This window comes from Sinohyriopsis cumingii, unplaced genomic scaffold, assembly GCF_028554795.1.
Source record: "Sinohyriopsis cumingii isolate HCF-2022 unplaced genomic scaffold, ASM2855479v2 utg000426l, whole genome shotgun sequence".
NCBI lineage: Eukaryota > Metazoa > Mollusca > Bivalvia > Unionida > Unionidae > Sinohyriopsis > Sinohyriopsis cumingii.
Window position 1 is genome coordinate 10,451,748 of NW_028315897.1, and position 22,591 is coordinate 10,474,338.

Here is a 22,591-nt window from a genome sequence, read left to right on the forward strand (position 1 = left end):
CCTAAGCAGCAGGGAAGTTGTACAGACCATTTTTTCCAAGCAAAATAAACCTTCCTACGCGAACTTTCTCCGTAGAAGCCTCAGAATTCAAAAATAAAGCCTTCCACGGGAATCAATTTTCGTGCATTCCAGACTCGGTGCATCAGGTGTGTATACCAGGTGTGTCAATGAATATAGCATCCGAGACAGAAAATAAAATTTCATCATCAAGGGAAGTTGTACAGACCAGCGTTTCCAGCCAAAATAAACCTTCCTACGCGAACTTTCTCCGTAGAAGCCTCAGAAAGCAGAAATAAAGCCTTCTACGGGAGCTAATTTTCGTGCATTTCAGACCGGGTGCATCGTGTGGTCACGCCGTGTGTGTCAGTAAATATAGCATCCGAGACAGGAAAATAAATTATCGGGAATAATTTTTTGTTTTTTGTTGCAAAGTGGGGCTGCATTTTCATGAATAAATTTGATCAAGACCGATGCGATACCGACTGCGTGGATCATGAAGATTTATCGTGATGAAACCATGCGGCGTCATCTGAGCGCGGCTGAATAGATTTTTAAATTTATTTATATCCATGTCACCGTTGCACCAGGTCTGATGGATATTTCTCAACGTGTGAGTATCTACGCCATTGAATACCGATAAAATGTTGCAATTGTCCCTGATCACCTTTGGAATTTGCGTATATCTCTGTGTTACGTAAATAACATCGGTGTTCTTGTGTCTGCCACGTGAGAATATCCTGGCCGGGTTAGTTTGCTTGTCCAGCATAACGTCATCGAATACAACAAGATTATTAATATCGCCGTCCAAATTCTCCACAGATGGAGCTTCATTGATATCCGTGATGAATTCGATTGTGCCCTCATCGGTATTGTCGCTAAATTCTTTTAACACTTGGTAACAACGCTGATCGTCCACGGATGGTGCAACCAAATACAATTTATCCCATTTCAGCCATCGCATGATCAAATTCAATAACAATTGTGTCTTACCAGATCCAGATGGGCCAATGATTATCATTCTGATCGAATTCGGTAATACCGCATGATGTTTTACCTGCTCGCGTCGTTTCGTGGCTGAAAAATCAATTACATTCATGTTACTAAAATACATGGATCTATATTGTGTTAAGTGTCGCAAGCACACAGCTACGATAAATCCAACCGAAATCGTTACGCGCAATAACAGAAACGCAATTGCAGGAGAATGCGAAGTTTGTAAGACACGCAAGTTCAGATTTGTAAAAAAAAAAATAGAAGAACCGGAGGAGATATCGCAGCCTCCTTGACAAATCTACCTGGGACCCCCTGGGCGAAATATCCCGGAGAGAAGCATCTGTCAGGATATAATTATTGTGGACCCGGAACGAGACTCGATATCAGACTCGACGATAATGACCAACCAAAGCAAGGTGAAGATCCGGTAAACGCAATCGATAAAGCTTGTTACTATCACGATCTCGCATATCGCAGCGGAGATTTACAACAGAGACATCTTGCTGATATCAAGCTAATTCACGCATTAGACGCGATTCCTAATAAAAATTTCAAAGAGAAATTGGCAACATGGATGGTAAAAGGCGCGACGAAAGGCAAATTAGTGTTCGGCGCTGATAAATAATATGGAACAGATATATTATTCTCCGCGAGGATTTTGGCGAGGAAAATCAGCGATTGCCAAACTCGCCAAGGCCGCTAAAGTAAAAACGTCCGTCGCTGAATCGTGGTTATCAAAACAGGCAATTTGGCAAATATATCTCCCTCCACCTAAGAAAATACCATACGCGAGTTTCACCGTCAGTGGCCCCAACGAGGTCCATCAGGCTGATCTGATGTTTCTTCCTCACGATACTGTCAACGGCGTTACATACAAATATGTTTTGACCATCGTCGATATCGCTAGCAGGTATAAAGAAGCAGAGCCATTATCGAATAAAACAGCAACGGAGATCGCTATGGCATTTAGCGAAATTTATTCCCGATCCCCGCTAACATGGCCGAATCTTCTCCAGGTTGATCCGGGTCGAGAATTTCTTGGCGCGGTTACTTCATTGATGAAAAAGAATAACGTCAAAATCCGTCGCGGTATCGTAGGTGTTCATCGCAATCAAGCTATCGTCGAAAGATTCAATAAAACTCTCGCAGAACGATTATTCGGATACCAATACGCGCGTGAATTTATTCAGGATAATCGATCTCATAATTGGGCATCAAGATTGCCTCATGTAATCAGCGCGTTAAATAACGAGACAACTCGAACAATATCGATGAAACCTGCAATTGCAATCACAAAATCGAATATACCCCTAAAGCGAGATTCCACAATTCAGCCTGTACTAGGTAGCGTCACAGTCAGATATTTATATAAGGAAGGTGAAGCCGAAGGAGGCAGAAAAAGAGCAACTGACCCAACTTGGAGCGTTACAACACACAAAATATCCGCCGTAACAAGATCGTCAGGAAGACCGGCAATTTATATCCTAGATTCGTTAGCGCCACAACGCGGATTTACCAAAGAAGAATTACAAATAGTACCCGAAGATACTCAACTACCGCCAGCGTCATTAATGTAATTTACTCGAATTCGCCCTAGCTGAGATAATTTTCTTACTCTCGATACGGCCAAATATACCAAATTTGACCAAGATATTCTATCATCGACGATCCAAACTTGGCCATCTACGGTTAATCCCTGCGACGAGTGTATCGTTGTTGCGTAGCCTAATTTCCATGGCGATTTTTCTGCATTTAGCGCGTCATTAACAAGATTAATATCAACGAAGATAATATCATTCAGGACCAAAATCTTTTCCTCTCCGCGTGGCAGAGTAACGCTGATATTTTGTCGTCGAGTATTAGCGGGCCTATAGCATAACGGTACCTGCAGCGTTGGAAATTTCTCACAATGCAGCTTGAACAACATTTCCTGAATAATATCACGAACAATTTTTCTGCTAGCAACGATCAGATGATCAGGACGCCACAAATTTAGAAAATTGCTCATCGGAGTTTCGTCGATTATTTTCCTCATGACGTCACACTGAATCTTGTTAGGTTGTAATCGAATCAATTTCTTAAACTCGGTCAACAAAATATCCGTCGATCTATAATCAGCGTCAATTTCCTCATAATAATCAACGAAGTTTCTGAGCCATTCATGAGGCGATTCACCATCAATCGGATTAGGTTGGCCATGATCGCCGCACATTATTACGGCGGTGTTTTTCCCTTCCAGCCAAGCTAATATCGATTTTAATATATCTAAATTTACCGTGCAAATCTCATCGAATATAATGATCTTGTTGATATATTTATCTCCCATTCGCACCGAGTCCCATGATCCGCCGCTGTATTTGAAATAACTGTGATACGTGCAAGAACCAACGCCACGCTGCTTTATTTCTCGCGCTAATCTGTGAGTCGGAGTCAACACGATCATGTCAGAATTTACAAATAAATTTATTACTCGCGTTGTTTTACCGCTACCGCCAGGTCCATTTAGGTAAACGAATTTACTGCGTGAAATTGGATCGAATGCATCTGCGGCTATCGAAGATTCTCCAAACCTACCTCGGTGGAATTCATCGTGATCTTCAACGTCAGCGTCTTCACAATAATCTAGAATAGCCTCGTTTTTTATCCTCCAGGTTCCCCAGGAGCTACCATCGGTAATTAAATTTTCCAATTTATCTTGGTATTTTTTATCGATATAGAACGAATCTGTCGCGACCCTTACTGCGATATCAGAAAATTTGTTTATCATCGAGAGTAAATTTATACTAACATAAGCGAGCATCGACGACCGCAAATGTGTATATTGCGCTGATTCTCCGTCAAGATAGCTAATCACGGTACCTAACTTTGCTCCATCAATAATAATATTCTCCCTGTTGCAAAATATTCCTCGTGATACCGTATCGGCGATTATAAAATCCATCTCGGTGTCATTGATGAATAATCTAGCGTGCCGATGCTTGTGATCAACAGATCCACCTTGAGTGAATTTAACAATTATTTTTCTTCCGATATCTTTCGCGTTATCGCAATCTGTTGGCAACCACACATCGGTCTGTTTCCTGTACGATATAATCGCCTCACTCACCGTCAACGACACTAACATCGATGAATCTAGCATATATCTCAATAACACTGTAGGGACCCAACGACGCTGAGATAAATGCCTGCCGAACCAAATGTAGCAGATTTTATGCAGATTTTCAGCAAATTCAAACGACGTGACACAAGCGAATCCTGTCATGGTAAAATCAGGTAACGGCCCGTTAATTGCTACTCTTGTCATCTCGTTGGTAGGATGACCAAATTTAGCAAAATATTCAGCACAATCGCCATATCCAAGAAAACTTCCAGGATAACACGCGCTCATGTCAACGGAGATCATATCTTCGAAATTGTACTTGGTATTCCATAATCCTCCATGGCCGTATTCGATACAGCTAAGTTGAATATCAGCGAGGAATTCGTTCCTTGTAGGCTTCCACGAGTTTTTCTCTCTAGCGGCATGAGCAGCAACGGACGGAATTGTAAAGCAATTTGTCAGTAACTGATCGGGATTCGACGAATATTTCACCGCAAGTTTTTTCATCGATTCATGTAATATCTCATCCCTGTAAATATCACCGCATGGCAGGATAAATTGATCGTATCTTTCTTCGCTCGAGAACAACCATATCGATATTGGATCGGATGCGCTTAATTTTTTGATAAATCTAAACATATCATCGGAATTATTATTCTCCGCGGCATCTACAGGATAAAATTTAACCACACGATCCCGCGGAAATATCATTACCGAATGCGACCATGCATGGGAATTGTGATCGACAATCTCGATTGGTGCTCCTCGAGATCTATACGGCGACGAGTATAATATTTCTCCCGATAACGTTTTCATTGTTATTGGAAATTTTAGTTTTTTACTCAACGCAGCTACATCGTCCACAGATGCACCATCAACGACAGTCTTCGCCCACGCGTTAATTTTATCTAGCCTCAACTGGGTCAAACCAGATCCACGTCGAGCGTTTTTCATATGTTCGATAACACGCTCGGCCACGCAATTTATCATCGGTGATTCTTTCATCGTAGGTAGGTTTTTCACATCCGGGTTGTTATTTAGCCGATAAATTCCATAAACAACAGCGCTGGCTGGGTAAGATCTAGCATAATAAGGGCCATTGATTCCCAATAATAATCCAGGCTTAGAATTTTTATCAAGAACAACGTTTTTCTTACCACCGCGCACTGGATCTCGTTTATCACGAATAATCCAGGTATCATCAGACATTTGTGCGATAAATTTTATTCCAAAGATAAATCGCTCTTCTTTGTGTTCGGTTTTTATATGCTCGATTATTTTCTTAGCTCTCTCCAGATTCATCGTAGCATCGATGGAATTCGTTTTCCAGGTCGACCAAGTGTGAACCGCTCCATCATCGAAGAACTCTTTCTTCGCTCGATCAACCTCAGGAATAATATATTCTGCCTCATCAAGATCAAATGCATCCATGATTATATTTTAGACATATGTTTAAATAATATGAATCAATGCAAATGGATACTAATCGGTTCAGCAAATAATTGCGACAAATCCTGCAGAGGCGATTATTGCGGCGCTCATATACATGCGATTCGGCGTGGCAGTAAAGGACCGCAGCGTTGCCTAGTTTGTCAAGTTGGCACGCGAGGGAAAACTCGATTGTGTTTGGCTTGTGGAGGAAAAAATTATCGGGAATTGCGGCGATATTATGAAAAAAGGTCCTCGTCCGTTATAACATGCGAAGAAGATTATATTAATCGATTTCAAGCTAATAACGATTTAAACAAATAGATTATCATATATGAATCTGAAATCAGCAATTCCAGAAACAACATCAATTTCTGAGTTTAAATCTCATCCTACGATCACTGGATACGAGGCGTCATTGGATGGCGTTGTCAGAAATACCAGAACGAAGTATCAAGTCGGTATAATTGATAAGCATGGATATCTCAAATTTACCATCAACAAAAACAAAAAACGAAGATGCACGAGTTATCTCAGCCACAGGTTCGTATACGAGTGTTTCAACGGACCAATAAAAATCGGTCTTGTTATCGACCACATCGACGGAAATAAAGTTAACAACAAACTATCAAATCTTCGAGCGGTAACTCCGAGTGAAAATTCTAAATTTGGTAACGGCGGCGGACGACCAGCCAAGGCAGTTAAATCGATAAATCGAGAAACAAGCGAGGAAATCATATTCACATCGATGAATGCCGCTGCAAGATATTTTAGTATTCATCCAGCATCGGTGCAACGTGCGGCAGAAAAATGATCAACGCAGCATTTTCCTATAAATTCGGCGAATGGATCGAATTTTATTATATTCCAATAATATCCGATTCGGAAAGTGAAATCGAAGATTTTTGAAAATTAATTAAATATTGCAAAATTATAATATGAACGAGGAGAATATAAATAACATCATCGAAGCCATCGAGGATCTGAGAAATAAAAATATAAATTTATCTTCGGATTTGGATGCAGGTAAAATCCGGTCCGAATTTGAAACGATTGTCCAGGGAAAACTCGAATACAGGTACACGCTACCATCCGAATATAAATTCATAAAGAAAATCCAGATTGCGATGTATCAATCGCTTGCGACTGTCAGCGATGATCAAATCGAGGATTTTGTTAAATTATCGACGCTGGTAGAAAAGGTAAGGTCGAGTTTATCTGATGAATACGAATCGAGAAAAATTACTAGCTCACGCGTTAGGCAGCTAAAAAAGCTTGTCGACGAAAGTAAAAATTAAAATTTCTATCACAAAAAAAAAAACAAAAATTAAAAAATTTTACTAATTTTGAAAAATTTCCTGGTTTTTATTTATTTTTTTTTTTTTGCTATTTTTCTCTGGCGGGCAGATTTTTATGATCTCACAAGTAAATTTATACTAAGTGTTTCTCCGCGTATATCAAGTAAATTTCCATTCTGGTCAGTCAGCTTGAAATTTATCCTTGACAATAATCGATTGTGACATCGCAGACAAAACGGATTTACCGGTTCCTTTATTATTAGATATCACGGAGAGGCGCTAGGTGAGAACGAATATAAGATAAATCCCTGTTGTGCCTGCTCTGACACAGACGCATCTGCGTTGTAGCTACCTTCAACGACATCCGCGTGAAGATAAATAGCGATAACCTCCGTTACATTGACGATACCCGGTGAGATATGCCGCCCTTGCCTGGCTGGATCATTATTGTGTCTGAGAAACAACGCTAATTGTATTTTTTCAGTCCACGCGGGATGTAATTTCGGAAATAAATCATCGATGGTATCAGTAACGGATTTTCTCATTTCATCAACGTTATAACCGGGAAATTTGAAATTTGGTAGCGTTTGCTCGGTTAATCCGAATACTGTCATAAATTTTTGTTTTTCTCCTGAATTTTTGATCAACTTAAAGCTGCTAATAGGAAGAACATAATCGGCAATTGATATATCGTCGGTTATCGCCTGAATGAACATACCATGATAATATTCAACATCATTCGCGAGTTGATTTAAAAACTTCACGCGTTCGATAATTTCGCTGCATGAGCCTGATTTATTTAAGATACATTCATGAAAGGATTCCCGCAGTAAATTTAATTGTAATTTATGTTCTTGATTAAATTCGTCGATGGTTCTTCTTATCAAGATACCGTCTATGGGGGCTATTATCCTGTTAATGTTGGTAGCGACGAAGATTTCCACGCCGGGGGGAATTTTAGGAAGAGGTAACCATGAGAGAATTTTGTTGTCCCTGAAAGTAAAAGCGAACGTTACCAGGTTAAATTTGTGGTTGTTCATGAGGTTGATGGCATTGTGGATCGTAGTCCTGTGTCTAGTATTTCCGTACCATCCTTCGTCGGTGGTAAAATCTGATTTTTTTGGCTCCGGTTGTTCTGGAGGAGCTTCTTCGTGCCAACCTGGAATAAAAATATCTGGTTTTTCTGGTTTTGCTAGAGGCGCGGTTTCATGCCAACCTAGTACTGTCCTGATCGATGATTGGTAAATATCAACGATATACGGCGATTTTACTTCGATGATCGATGACATTGTTGGCTCGTGTGCTAATATTTTTATTCCTGGTGTAGCATCGCCGGTTATATTCGATATTCTACTGGTAAGTTCCTTGTCGATTTGCTCAATTTCATAACTGCCTGTTGGTATGCCAACGACGATCCAATCGGGAGTTCCATCGGGTTTGTTTTTGTTGGCAAAAACAAGTGAATTGTTTGACAATAATCTACCGAACGATTTTGATCTAATATTGGGCCAGCTGTTATAGACGCGTAACTGTGACATCGCAATTTCTTTAACGCTAATTGGTACTGGAAAATCGATACTAAATTCTGGCTTGGTTGAGCTTGCCGATATCAGCGTTGTTATCGGCGGTGTTGTGTTTGTCGCGATTTGAGCTAGTTCGGACATTATTGATATTCATTTGTTCAATCTCGGAGTAGATATTTATCATAGCGGAAAATTCTAGATCGGATATAACGCCGTCGTTGAGACTCTCAGAAAGCAACGATGATAATTTCGAATACGCCTCATTGACCTGGGATAATTTACTCGTGTATAGGGACAATTTCTCATTCGTGCATGAGGATATTTTTTTTGCGATAATATTGAGAACACCAGCGATTGTTGTTGTCGATGATATTATTATCGTTGCTACAATCGGCGCGATTGTTGTTACCGCGGATAAGATTATTCCCGCACCGGCGACTATTGCACTTACCGCGTACACGGCAACATCGATGGTAACTAATCTACGCTGGTATTTCTTTATTTTTATCTGATACTCGTCAAGAAGTTTTTTTAGCGAATCCTGCCACGAACGCGCCCGATTGTATCGGTAGTCCGATGCGGTCATTTATTAGTTAATTTATCTAACCAATTGCGTGTGTTCCGGATAAATATTCGAAAACTGCAAAATAAGGAGTTGGTTCTGTCACGTGTCTGCCTGGCGGTTCTAGTGTGAATGTTTCCGTGTATTTTTCGTATATCGGAAGAATTAAAAATCCGGGATGAAATTCATAGGAGTCACAAAATCTAGGTTTTACTTTGAATCTTACCCCGGAGATAAAATATATTCGATATACACCAATAATCGGCATTTTAAAGCTAAATGTGTTATTCTCGGGTGTCCATGTACCTTTGTGTGTTTTTAACACAAATGGTACATGGCAAGGAAGATTTTCTGTTTCTACCTCCGGTGGTATATTAATACGCGCTAATATTCCAAGATTTGCCGATATTTTTGTGTTGATATCGCTAATTTTTGTAGATGCGTCGAGAAGTTTCGCTTCCAAGTTTCGAATTTCTGCGCTATACAATATTATATCGACCTTTTCACTCGTGATTTGACGTATCGCGGAAATTTCCTCGTTAATTTTGATAATATCCTCGTTGATTTTTTTCGTTTTCTCGCTGAGATCGTCGTGTAATGTTTTATCGCTTTTCTGACTCATCACAACATTTATTTTGATAATTTCATCGTTGATTTTAGTAATATCCTCGTTGATTTTTTTCGTTTTCTCGCTGAGATCGTCGTGTAATGTTTTATCGCTTTTCTGACTCATTATGGCTTTTATCTCGGTAATATCGGTGAAAACGTTAGTAATATCCTTGCTGACTTTTCCTACCTTATCACTGTGATCATCGTGCGATGCTTGATCGACTTTTTTCTTTGCTAATTCATGTGCTGCGGAGGAATTATCGCTGGATGTTTTTATATCTTCCTCGATTTTTTTGCTAAATTTAGCTAAAGTATCATCGAGTTTTTTAAGATCGTTATTTAGCCTGTTAAGTCTTTTTGTCACTTTGTCCTGAAGATCGTCGTGTAATGTTTTATCGACCTTCAGAAGCAACGCCGCTGATAATTCGTTGTCTTTTTTTTCCATATCCGCGATATTGACCTTCGAGGGTAACTTCGCGATAAGATCGGTGATATCAGCGATAGATTTTGATACCGAATCTGATAGGCGAGTAAATTGATCAATACGATCGTTATATTCGTCTCGTTTGATTATATCGGTTATTTTCACGTTACTTGTTTGTAATCTTCCTTCACGGCTCTGAAAAATAGCAACTTCGCCAGGATCTACTTCTGACAGCGATAGAAGATTATTAATATCATCTCTGGTGGCGAATTTCGATAGATCGACGTCGTCTACCTCCTTCTTCCTGTAGAGAGATCTACCGTAAATATCAACCATGATACTTATCTACGGCGTATTCAAATACGATTCTATGATACGGGTCGGATGATTTTGAAACTGCGTCGAGGACGTTAATTGATTCTGGACCACATATCGGTGGATCCATTAATGTTTGTGTTGGAAGTGTCGAGTACCAAATCGGAATATTCAACTTTGAAACGTAATTGATCAATTCTTTCGGTGGCGCTAGTCCATACGAGTCAAAGTAAACAACTTCGCGAGGATTAATCGCGTAGGCAACCCAGTGTGTGCCAGGGCCGATATTTGAATCGAGATTTATTATTCCTGTCTCGGTAGAATTTGGTTTTTCTGGTAGTTGATCCCGCATAAATACGCCTCTGAAAATTTTTTTTTTCTTTGCTTCGCTGAATAAATCTAAATTTGAATAGGGCGCGCTAATCTTAGGCCGGATCCCTACGGGGGTCGTCTTAGATAAAGGCCGCTTCCCTTTTTTTTAACGTATCGCCCTCCCATTATGCTTTTTGCTAGTTTGTCGCCTGCGGCTCCGGCCGCACCTAATCCTATCGCTTTTGCAATTGCCGGAAGAGCCCCGGATAATAATCCAGGAATAGCAGCTAGGAAAGGGAAAATTCCGCCCGTTTTGACCATGTCTCTGATGGCACCTATACTAAGATTCACATGAACGCCGGAATTCGCTGATTTGGCTTTGGTGAAACGTTCACGTTGACTCTTAGTTAGCGACAGTTTGTTAGGACCGCCCTGAATTTGATCGTTTTTCAGGGTTAATTTCACACCGCATCGCTTTGCTGTTGCTGTTTGGAGTTTTTTCATCTGACCCGGGGTCAGAGTTACGCTTACGTGTTCGTATGGCATATTAATAATCGTTTAATCTAAATTTAGAAAATCTTCAAAGTTACATTTTCTCAACAGGTGCGTCGATAACTCTCATTCTGCCACTAATTCCTTCTAGGATCATTGTTCTATCGCTGAGAATAACCGCGATTGCTTTGTGATTAAGTCCACCTGTGTTAATTCTGGCTTTGAAATGGATATCAACGACAGATTGCTTTGCCAGATCAAGATGCTCCAGGGAAAAGTAGTAGATAGGATAAAGTTTATTAAAATCCAGCTGTGATATTTGCAATCCAGTATCGATATTTTGATCGCGACCCATGAAACTTAACAAGCGATGATACGCACGAGCCGTCGAATGATTTTCAAAATCAATTGATATTTCCTCGGATGGTTCTTGTTGGCCATTTACTCTCAACAACACATTTGTTGCTCCAATGTGATCAAATATCATGTGACTGTATAATTGATGATATCTACTGGTACGCAAAAAAGCGATAAAGATATGCCTAGGTGCAGAGGTACCCTGCTGCGATGCAATACGCCAGGTAAAATCACCATTAATATTGATAGTTGTGGAATCTGTTGTTGTTGTCAGCCAAGACATAACAGATTTACCGCCCTGGTTCATGAATGACAATAATTTTTCTTCCTCGATTATTGATGGGGTTATCGCTGGCATCCACAAAGTAAATTTAAGTAATTTTACCATACCGTTATTATTCGTGGCATCATTGGCACGTATCACGCCAGTAGCGTAATCGACAGCACCTTCTCGCCAGATAGCATCGTTGCTATTTTCCTTTCTGACAAACGTAACGGTGTGTTTTGCTCCGTAGATAATTTTCCTGAAATGTCTACAAAATCCGAATATATGGGATAACGGAATAGCACAAGAGAATCTTCTGCGATCTGGTGTTAGCATAGACTTTCGCGAGGCAAATCCGAGATTATAATCAGGATAAGGTTTAATGATCATATCTTCGATACCAGCGGGAGCAGCAGGAGTGGCGCGATCGTTGGGTTGTCTGATAAGAAACGGCCTACTTTCGGGACGATTGGAATTATCCTTGGCAAACATCATACTAGGGCCAGCTGATCTAGTAAAATCATCCGAGTATCTAGCTAGACCTATAATCATCGTTGCTAAGTCAGTATCATTGGTAATTGACTCAATTTCTCTTCCGTCAATCATGTAAGTGGCACTCTTGAATAATGCCATAATACCGTTGTTAACAAATCCGACCCTAAAATCTGCTGCATAAGCGGTATCATCCGTTTTAACAACTTCTCCGATAACTTCGATAGATGCCTCAGATGGAAGAAAATATCTTGTCGTATCGTGAACTTGAATTTCCAAGCGATTAGGTGTATTTGGTTCAACTGCAACGTACGAGAAACACTGAAAATCACGCACGGAGGTGTCCTTGCCTACAGGCTCATCCATGTCGAACACTTCGTTTGACACTTGTGCGAACATTTATTATTAAAATTATCGTCTAAAACGAAGACCGCTACCCGAAATAAAACTTGTATTTGCAACTTCCTGTACTAGATCATTTATTTTTTTATTTGCTGCGTCGTTTATAACTTTACTGACATCAGCGGGCATTTCGCTGGTGCTAGGTAATTTGACAGGCTGCTTTTTTTTGCGCATTAAGTTTGATATTTTGATTTTGACAACATTGAAGCCTTTACTGGCTAAATTACCAATACCAGAGATGACAGTCTCGCCAATTTTTCCTATTGCTTTTGATGCAATTTGCTTAGCTGCGGGTCCGATTTTAGGGACTACTCGCGTGACAAGGCTTCCAACGATATCGCCTAATCCGTTACCGTGAATATATTTGTATACGGGCAATAGAGAGTTAACTATGCGGACCTGTCTAGGTCTGCGTTGATGTTTGTGAACAATCATGTTATTTCAATTATGTTGTTTTAATCGATGAGTTCGTCAACGAGCTCTTTGTAAATGTGGGAATTGATGACACCGCCGCGGAATAATCGGTGGCAAATATCTGAGGCCTCGTTGATTATTTCAGAAGAGTTATTTCCGGCTCGTTTTCCTCCTATTAATATTTCGAGGCGAGATACATCGTTGACAACGCTGTCAGGACAAATGGTATATCCGCTTCCTATTTTAGGATCTTGTGGTGGTGGTGTGCTTTTTCTAGGATCTTGTTGTGGTGGTATGCTTTTTCTAGGATCTGGTGATTTTTTTCCAATTAGTTCTTTATATTCATCGACCTCCTTTTTAAATTTTAAATATTCGTGATCGTATAAATTCATCGGCTTTCTTAAACTACCAAAATAAATTAACGCCGGCCATGTTCCTGATCCAAATGAATTAACGTACTCTTTTTTCACGTATGTTCTTATATTCGCTGGATTATAATTCGCAGCGGTATCTAATCTTTCATCATCATGAAAGTAAGTCCGGGTTCCCTTGTGAAGTCTCCACCGTCGGTGCACCCCAATGGATCATTTTCTGAGTTTCCGTCATGTTGAAAAACTATCGCATGGATTGACTGCACACAGGCGATAGCGAATCTATATAGACAATGTGACGTCACAGACTGCTGTCTGCGGATTGGATGTGGGCTGGCTGAATTTTGTTACGCGTGTTTGGATTGGTCAACGAACTCAATCCGTTTCAATCCTTTCTGTCCCTATAAATAAGCGCAGTTCAGTGCAATCACTCACCTGTTCTCGCAGCCTCAAGATGTGGACCACAGTCGAATCATCAACCCTTGTTTCTTCAATGATTTTCAGGACGGACATACTAATGTATGTCCGATCCAAGTGGATCGTTGTCCACAGGTCAGACACCAGTCTGTGGATACGAAGAGTTTATGTGGAGAGACAATGATGTCTCAAGAGGACTCTGATTTATGGTCCTGCAGTAAGACGCAGCTTGAGGACAAGAAGATGCCGCAGATGCCCTTTATGTTAATGAATACATTAACATAAACCCAAAGGCCCTTTTCAGGGCCACTCCAATTTCTCGAAAAGAAATCTACTTTCAATTGCCTACCCCAATTTATAGTGTGTGTGTGTGTGTGTGTGTGTGTGTGTGTGTGTGTGTGTGTTATCCCTAGACAGTCCCACGATTTATTCCCATGTTAATTTTCCCTTGTCGCTCAACAAGTCCAAGACCTTCTGTAATGCTAATTTCCCTTGTCGCCAAAGTGCCGGAACAGTTTTCCCCATATTAAATTTCCATTGTCGCCAAAGTGCCAGGACAGTTTTCCCCATGTTAAATTTCCATTGTTGCCAAAGTGCCGGGACCCTGTTTTTAATGCTAAGTCCCATTGTCGCCACGGTGCCCCACATTACTTCTAACGGAGTCGCGGTGAGTGAGACGTACCAAGCATTTTCATACATCTTCTGTGATTTTATTGGACATGCCTGGCCAAACGATAATATCTTTCGCACGTTATAATGCCCTGTTTATTTCCAGATGACCAGTTGGCTCATGTGGTATCATCTCCTGCCGGATATCTTTAGGTACAATTAACTTTTGACCTGTGAAAATTAAGTCATCTTCTACAGAGAGCTCATCCCTGTGATTCCACAACTTCTGCACATCTGGACTGCAGTCAGCGTGTGAACTAGACCATCCCTGAGTTATAGTCTTTATCAAAGTTTGCATTTGTGGGTCAAGTTTGATAACGCTCTTCAGACCTTCTAACCGTCGATCTGCGACAAACAGGTGTTGTTTGATCGTATGTACCTGAAGGTCGAGTCCTTAGATCAATGTTAAGTATGTGTCAGGAAGTGATTGTCTTGATTAATAACTAATGGGCAAATCTTTCCCTCGCACATTATGCACTTTAATATCGTACTGCTGAAGCTGCAACATTATGTGTTGAAGGGATGGAGGGGCTGCTGAAAGGGGCTTCCTCATAATCGACTATAACGGCTTGTTATCTAAGTGCACCCTAACTGGTCTAGCAAAAACAATTGATGAAAACGGTTACAGCCAAATAGTATTGCCAGCATTTATTTTGCTATCTGAGAATACCCTATTTTAGTTTGTGTTAGGATTTTGAATGCGAATGCTATGGGGTAACAGTCTTTCATAATGCATGCCCCAATCCCATATTTGGAAGCGTCTAATTCGAGCGTTAATGGCTTGGTCGAGTCAAAGTAAACCAGCACAGGGTGTCGCGTAATTATATTCTTGACCTCTTGAAATGCCTTCGTCTAAGGTTCTTACCATAAAAAGTCCACGTCTTTCTTCAAGAGGGCGCGTAAAAGGCTTGTAACCTCTGTTAAATTTTGGCGTTAACTATTCTAATACATTTTCTAATTTGGACCTCTTTTCCGGAGCATCAAGTTTACGAATAGCCTCAGCCTTGTTTTGATTCGGTGTTAAACCTGACGAGTTTATTGTATGGCTAAAGAAAGATGCTTACGTTACGCCTATTACGCATTTGTCTGGGCTGAGACGCATACCCTCTGAACGTGCACCTACACGTGTCAACATGTCATGTTCCTTGCGAAAGCATCCTCCCACCAATATGTCCTCTACTATACACGCGACAGTTGGTAAGCCCTCAACAAGTTAATCCATTATCATTTGAAATATATCTTGTGAACTTTTTATCCCAAAGGTAACCTAAGTTATGGGTACCGTCCGAAAGGTGTACTGAATGTAGGTATGTAGATCCGTCTTCAAGTTTCACACTCTCGTAGTCATGTGTACAGTCTAACGTGCTGAAGTACTTGGCATCGGTTAGCTTAGTTGCGATATCATCAATTGTCAGCATATAATAGTGGGACTTAAGGATTGAATCGTTTAACGCCTTTGGGTCTAGGCTAATATACAATTTATCCGATAACGGTTTCTCTGTTATTACAAGGGAGTTGACCCAATCGATGTGTTCATTAATCCTTTCAATATTTTTTGCACTCTTCCATTCTTGTGCGTTCTTCTTAAGCTTTGACTTTAGTGCTTCTGGTACCCTTCGTTACTACTGGTATTGCATCGGGTTTAAAATGCAGCTTGCACTCACCGGGAAACAGACTTATTCCATAAAATAGGTCACTGTACATAATTGTAACAGATGATTTATGTAAGCCAGACTCATTATATATAGCCTGTGTGAGCTGAACTAGCTGTAATTCATGTAACGTTTGAAGAAAAATTATAGCTGCGGCCTGACTATCTACAACGTAAAAATATGCTTTTACAGTTTTGCCGTTGTGAGAGCAGGGATGCATTATCTTGCCCATCAATGAGATCAAACCCACTGTGTTCAATACAAGCCTACTGTCGGGAGGTATTAAGGGTCTTTAATACTGAGCGTTTAGTAAGACCCTAGTGGAATAATGTTTACTTTTGACCCTGTTTCTATTTTAAATTTATATGGGATTTGGGAAGGACCAATACGTAATTGGACAAATGCACGGTATGGAGATGAGATATATGAATGCCTTACAGTATATATGTAAAATTCATTGTCATTATGTGTATTCTTTTAAAATCAAATCATTGGTCACTGTTCGATATATTTTGCACAGTTTTGGACCTGCACATTTTTGAAGAATGATTAAGTTTGCCACACTCTCATTAAGTCATACCTCTAGCCGGACACTGCGAGTTGTTCGACAGGCGATTCCTATTTCCACAATTCCCACATGTGAACTGCTTGGGACTTGCACTTTTGTGATGTTCGTTCTGATGCGTCTGCGTTGACGTCAGGGATTGTTGCCAGTTATATCCCCATAGGCTTGTTTCAAACACGTATCTGCATTATGTTTCTCCTTTTATCGACAGTGTCCACATCCTTGTTTGGAGTGCCATTTGAAATCGACATTGATTTCAATTGCTGCCGACAATATTCAAAGCTTTGGACGTTCTGGATAGCTTTGTCTAATGTCAACTTGTCTCCTTCATTAATCAGTTTTTCTCATACTCTCTGACCGATGCCCCAAATACAAATCTACTCTTATCATATCATCGGCATCACGAAATATGCATTCTCTAGCTTTAAGTCTAAGCCGTGTGACGTAGGAATCAATTGATTCCGCCCCTTGCATTTCGCTATTGAAACGATACCGCGCAAATATGGGGTTTTACTTTGCTTGCACTTGCGCCTTGAAACGGTCATATAATGTTTGGAGCTTCTTCGTATCTTCATTTGAATTACCAGTCCACGTTCGGTAGACGTCTCTCTCTTTTTCTCCAACCCACAACGAAAAGTAAGACACCTTTTCGGCTGCTGTTTTTTCTTTAAGCGGTCCATTAAAAATCAGCGCGATATGTAGTTTAAACTTTTCCCACTGTTTCGGCAAGTTCATAGCCTCCTACTCCATGACTGGTGGCGGAATACTGCCTAAATCCTTGGCTGATTTTTTCAAATCTTAACTAATGCTCCCACTTCTACTTTATGCGCAACTCAAAGTTAATGCACAAATCCAACTTAATTTATGACACCATGTTGTATTTCTTGTCATGAGCTATCTCAGATGAGAAGTATATATTGGAAAAGACGCAAGCGTGTTGAGTCCAAGACTTTATTTGTTATTGTGACTCATATGTAGTTCATTCGTCAAGTCGATGAGGACCACATTAGTCATCCAGTGTTTGTATCGGGAACAAATGGTATGTGGGTGCGTAGGTGTCCGACGATGCCGATGTACGCCCTGAATGTTTTGTGCCATTGTAGACATGGGATGGTAGCAATGCTGATCGTGGGGTTACTGGCTCGGGAGTTCCTGGCCTGCCTCATCTGTTCTGCAATGACTGTATTGTTGGCCTCGCACGCTACAGCACCTTTAGTGATGGAAGAGCGCCACACGACCCTGTCCTGGGTAGTATGCTCCCACGTGTCATAACTAATGCCAAAGTTCTTCAATGACAACTTTAGCGTGTCCTTTTATCGTTTTGTATGGCCTCCTTTGTTGCGTTGTCCTTGAACATGCTTGTAATAAAAGAGTGGGTTTTCTTTTGGAATCAGGTGGTCTGACATGCGAGCTACATGGCCTGCCCATCGCAACGGTGATTGCGTCTAGACAATGTATATTCTGGGAAGGCGTTCTTGGACATGGACCTCATTATCCATGATCGTGTCTTGCCACTTCTTTGCATGGCACTGGTACACTGTCCAGGTTTCGCAGGCGTACAATAACAGTAAGTACTATCGCTGTGTACACCTTCAACTTTGTCTGAAGACTAATGCCTCTTACATTCCAGACCTTGACTTGTAGGCTGCCCAATGCCAAGCTGGCCTTCGCAATCATGGCATTAACTTCGTCATCCATAACCACATTCCGGGACAGCGTGCTGCCAAGATATGTGAACCTGTTCAATGCGCACAGTTTGGAGCCGTTGACTGTGATTTTTGGCTCAGCATACGGGTTTCCTGGGGCTGACTGATACATTATTTCAGTCCTCTTTGTGTTGATCGTAGGGCTTAAATCTGTGCAAACATCAGAGAACATTTCGACGTTGTATTGCATGTCAGCTTCAGCGTTGAGGGCACAGTCATCATGAAATAGCAAGTCTCTGTTGATATCTGTTGTGACCTTAGTTTTTGATTGGAGCATCCAGAGATTGAACAGTTTGCCATCAATTTGGTATATGATGCTGATTCCCACGTCAGCATCTCTAAAGGTATCAGTGAGCTTGGCTGAGAACATGAGACTGAAAAGTGTCGCCGCCAGTACACAGCGTCCGTTTGACACTGGAAATGGATCTGATGTCTCACCATTATTCCGGACTCCAGCTTCCATGCCATCGTGGAATTGCTGCACCATGGTGATCAATCTCCTTAGGCATCCGTACTTGTCCATGATCTTCCACAAGCCCTCTCTGGTAACAGTGTCGAAGGCCTTGATCAGGTCGACATAAGACGAGAAATGGTCAGTTTTCCGTTCTAAGATTTTCTCTTGTAACTGCCTAGCAGAGAACACCATGTCGATGATTCCACGCTCCTGTCGGAATCCACACTGGCTTTCTGGTAGGAGTCCATGGTCAAAGTGCGATGTTAGATGGTTGAAAAGAATCATGGCGACTATCTTGGCTGCGATCGAGAGCAAAGATATACCTTATTAGTTGTCAGAAGCCTGGAGATTTCCTTGGCGTTTATACAAGTGTATAATAGTAGCATCCATGAGTTACTGTGGGATAGTCTCGTTTTGCCACATGATATGAAACACCTGAAGGAGATTTTCAGTCAGAGCTGTACCGCCTTCCTTGTAAATATCTGCTGCGAATGAGTTTGAGCCAGAAGCCGTGTCACTAGAGAGCAGACATATTACTTTCTGTGTCTCTAACATGGTTGGTGGGTTATCCAGTAATTCACTGACTGGCACTTGGGGCAGACGATGAAAGGCTTCATCTCTGATGGATGTTGGGTGGTTCAGGGCATGGTTGAAGTACTCAGTCCACCTTTCTATGATCTTCTCTTTGTCTATAATCAATGTGTTCTCATCCACACTGTGGAGAGGGGATGATCTTGATAATGATGGGCCATAAACTTCATTCCGCGCATCATAAAACCTCTTCATATCATGATTCACAGCATGCCTTTGGATATCATCAGCTTTGTAACCGAATCTGCCGAATCCAGTCTCCACATGCTTGGGTAGTCAAGCCCTGACTCACCTTTTCCTTAAAACCCGTTGGCCAGTCGAAGCGGTGTACCGGGGTGTCCATGCTTAGCATGTTACAGCTCATTGGAGCCACAGGTGAGAGCTGGGTGCACCTGGGGATCAAAGGTGGGCGAGGTACCCCAAAGAAGGCACGACTGTTCCCTCACCAGAAGTACTACCCCTCCAATACACTCCCGTACAACCCAAGTGACTCATATAAACAATCGAAAAAGGGGATCCCTAACAGCGCATGCGTATATAATTTGGATAAAGATGTACACATGATGTAGACTGTATAGTCCATTTCAATAATACAACAAACACGGCACAAAATATATAAATGATGATATATGGTTGACTTTTCGCTATACAATCCTAAACATATTCAATAGAATATAGGATACTGACAATACAATAAATCATCGACAAAGCTGTTGTTTTTGTGTCTAAGAAATGTTTGAATGTGTGTCTGTACCTACAAACATTACAGTCTGGACACGTATATAAGCTAAATAATTCAAATTATTGTTGCAGAGGCCATGACATGTCAGCTAAAAACATAGCTGACTTGATTACAATTTCCTCGTGGTACATTAATGTTAATCGATCATCAAATTTAAAGTCCAGACTAAGAAACAGGTTACATAATTGCATTTCTTATGTTCTTGACCAATATCCTGCACGCCGGGTCACATTATATATCTGGGGAAAAGTTTTCTGTCAGCATCTCAATAAAGATTGCAATGATATGGACCGGATAACCAATAAGAAAACAGACAAACAGAAGGATGGACAATGCCCTAACACAGCATGCCCGTCTTGAAACGAGTACGATAATTCAGTGCTCGATAAAGGTCACTATGTACACGTACTGACTTTGTCTTTCTGGCATTTTGTGTTATTTTTTTTAACCTGAAAATAAATATACAATCTGCAATAGATTTCACAATTTCCTGTTTTGTTCGCATCAGAAACATGACAATAAGAACTAGTACATCCAAAAATGGTGTTCTTCTGTACTGTCCAATTAAAACGCTTCTCCCAAAATACAAAACAGAAATAGGATCTTTATCTATGTGTAGATTCATCTACGTTTAGGTTAAGTAAGTACTTATCAATATCATCTATTTTAAGTGATTTATTTATATTTGCAGTTTTACATCTTCCTTACAACGCAATGCTCAATAACGTTTGTTATGAGTCACAGAAATGAAGCCTCATCCATTTAAGCGCCATGGCTATATCCGGCTTAAATTAATTAGAAAACAAAAAGTTGAATGGCATGTGAATGTGGTTCTTTTTTATACCTGCATGTTTAATAACACGTTTTACTCCTATCATTCGTCAGTGTTTGGATATAGTGTTGCATAACATTCCTTTGATTATCTTTCTTGCCAAAAAAAACTTTAGTTTCTTGATCTGTTGGAAAGAGTACATCTATATTATTTAAATACCAGAGAAAATTGAAGGTTATGGTCACTAAGTAAAGGTTCGCAGGTTTCACAGGTTTGGAGTGTCCAAGACTAGAATGTACAGGTCCAGGACTTACAGAGACATCTGTGTTCAGTAACTTTACCAATGATATAAGGCGGTCAACCTTTCTGTTGGAATTACACAACTAATTATGCAATAAAGGAATTAATGAAATATTTATATTTTTACAAAATACAGCGGTTGCAATTTCCACTAAATGATACTTACCAGGCTCATCTCGGTTGAATCTCGCATCATTCCGATCAAGGCAATGAGTTCTCTAACCTTGATTTCAACTGGAAGAAACAAGTCTTTCTCCATGCGTGTCATGGGCTTTTGAACAGTTTCTGATGCTGCCGCTGAAAGTAATTGCTCAAGATCTGGACCTTTCTTTATTACATCTATGTCTGTTCCTTGATCAATTATCTGTCTGGCATTGTCATTTGCAGTATAACACGTTTGCAATTCCCCTTTCAAATCTCTTTTGACAGCTGCATTTTGTTGTCTCAGGTCCTTATAAACATTTTGTATTTTGTTTTTCATTTTTGCTACTTCTTGATCAATTACTTTAATCAACTGTAAACGCTGATCCTCAAGAGCTTTTATTTCTTTCTTCTCTGCGTCATCAATTTTCCTTTCAAGAGCTTCTGCCTCTTGCTCAGAAACAGTTATACGTCTCACCTTGTCTGAGCACTTGTTCATCTTGATCTGTACGGTCTTCTTCACTTCAGCTGCAGCATCAGATACGGTTTCTGTAGCATGGTTTTCGTGCTTAATTGCTTTGCACAGAACGCAAATAAGTGCTTTACAGTCTTTGCAGACAAGCCTGATTTCATCTTCTGGGTGCTGATCACAAAATATTCGTTGCCTTATTCTACCTTTCATTTCAGGCTCCAAGGTTCCCAAATCACTTATTTTGTGATTTCGGCTCATTTTCGATTTTTCGTGAACATAGCAACATGTTTGACACAGATTCTCCTCACAGTCCAAACATCTACTGCATGCCACGCTTTTTGGACCACAAATATCACAAGAAAATTTCTCACCTGAGTCACTATCAACGTAAAAGTTTCCTTGAAAGGAGGACACCCCTCCAGCAGGTAATTCTACACTTTTCCTGCACATGGGGCAATCAAATCGACCGTTACTAAGGTTAGCCCGTACATAATCCTCCAGACACTTGTAACAGAAACTATGGTGACAGGGTATTAGTTTAGGATTCTTGAAACTCTCCATACAAATACTGCATTCTTGTCGTCTCGCTGCCATTTTGGAGTCACTTTCGTTTTGTTTAACCAATACAAATATGGTTACGTCGGTTTCAGCCAAGCGCATGCTCAGTCTAACTAAAGTTTTATATTAGCCTATTATTCCTATATATAATTTAATACAATGCAAACTTAAACCTTAGAGAAGAACTTAAATAAG

The 22,591-nt window shown here is 40.5% G+C and overlaps 1 protein-coding gene across 1 annotated transcript in view; it reads right to left on the bottom strand.

The window, feature by feature from the left end:
• Positions 1–22,450, bottom strand: part of LOC149774170 (E3 ubiquitin-protein ligase TRIM45-like) — an 87,352-nt gene extending 64,902 nt beyond the window's left edge. Inside the window, exon 1 of the mRNA XM_089945725.1 lies at positions 21,392–22,450. Coding sequence (XP_089801851.1) covers positions 21,392–22,432 — 1,041 coding nt within the window. The 5' untranslated portion in view covers positions 22,433–22,450. The remainder of the gene's footprint in view (positions 1–21,391) is intronic.
• Between the last annotated feature and the right edge of the window lie 141 nt (positions 22,451–22,591).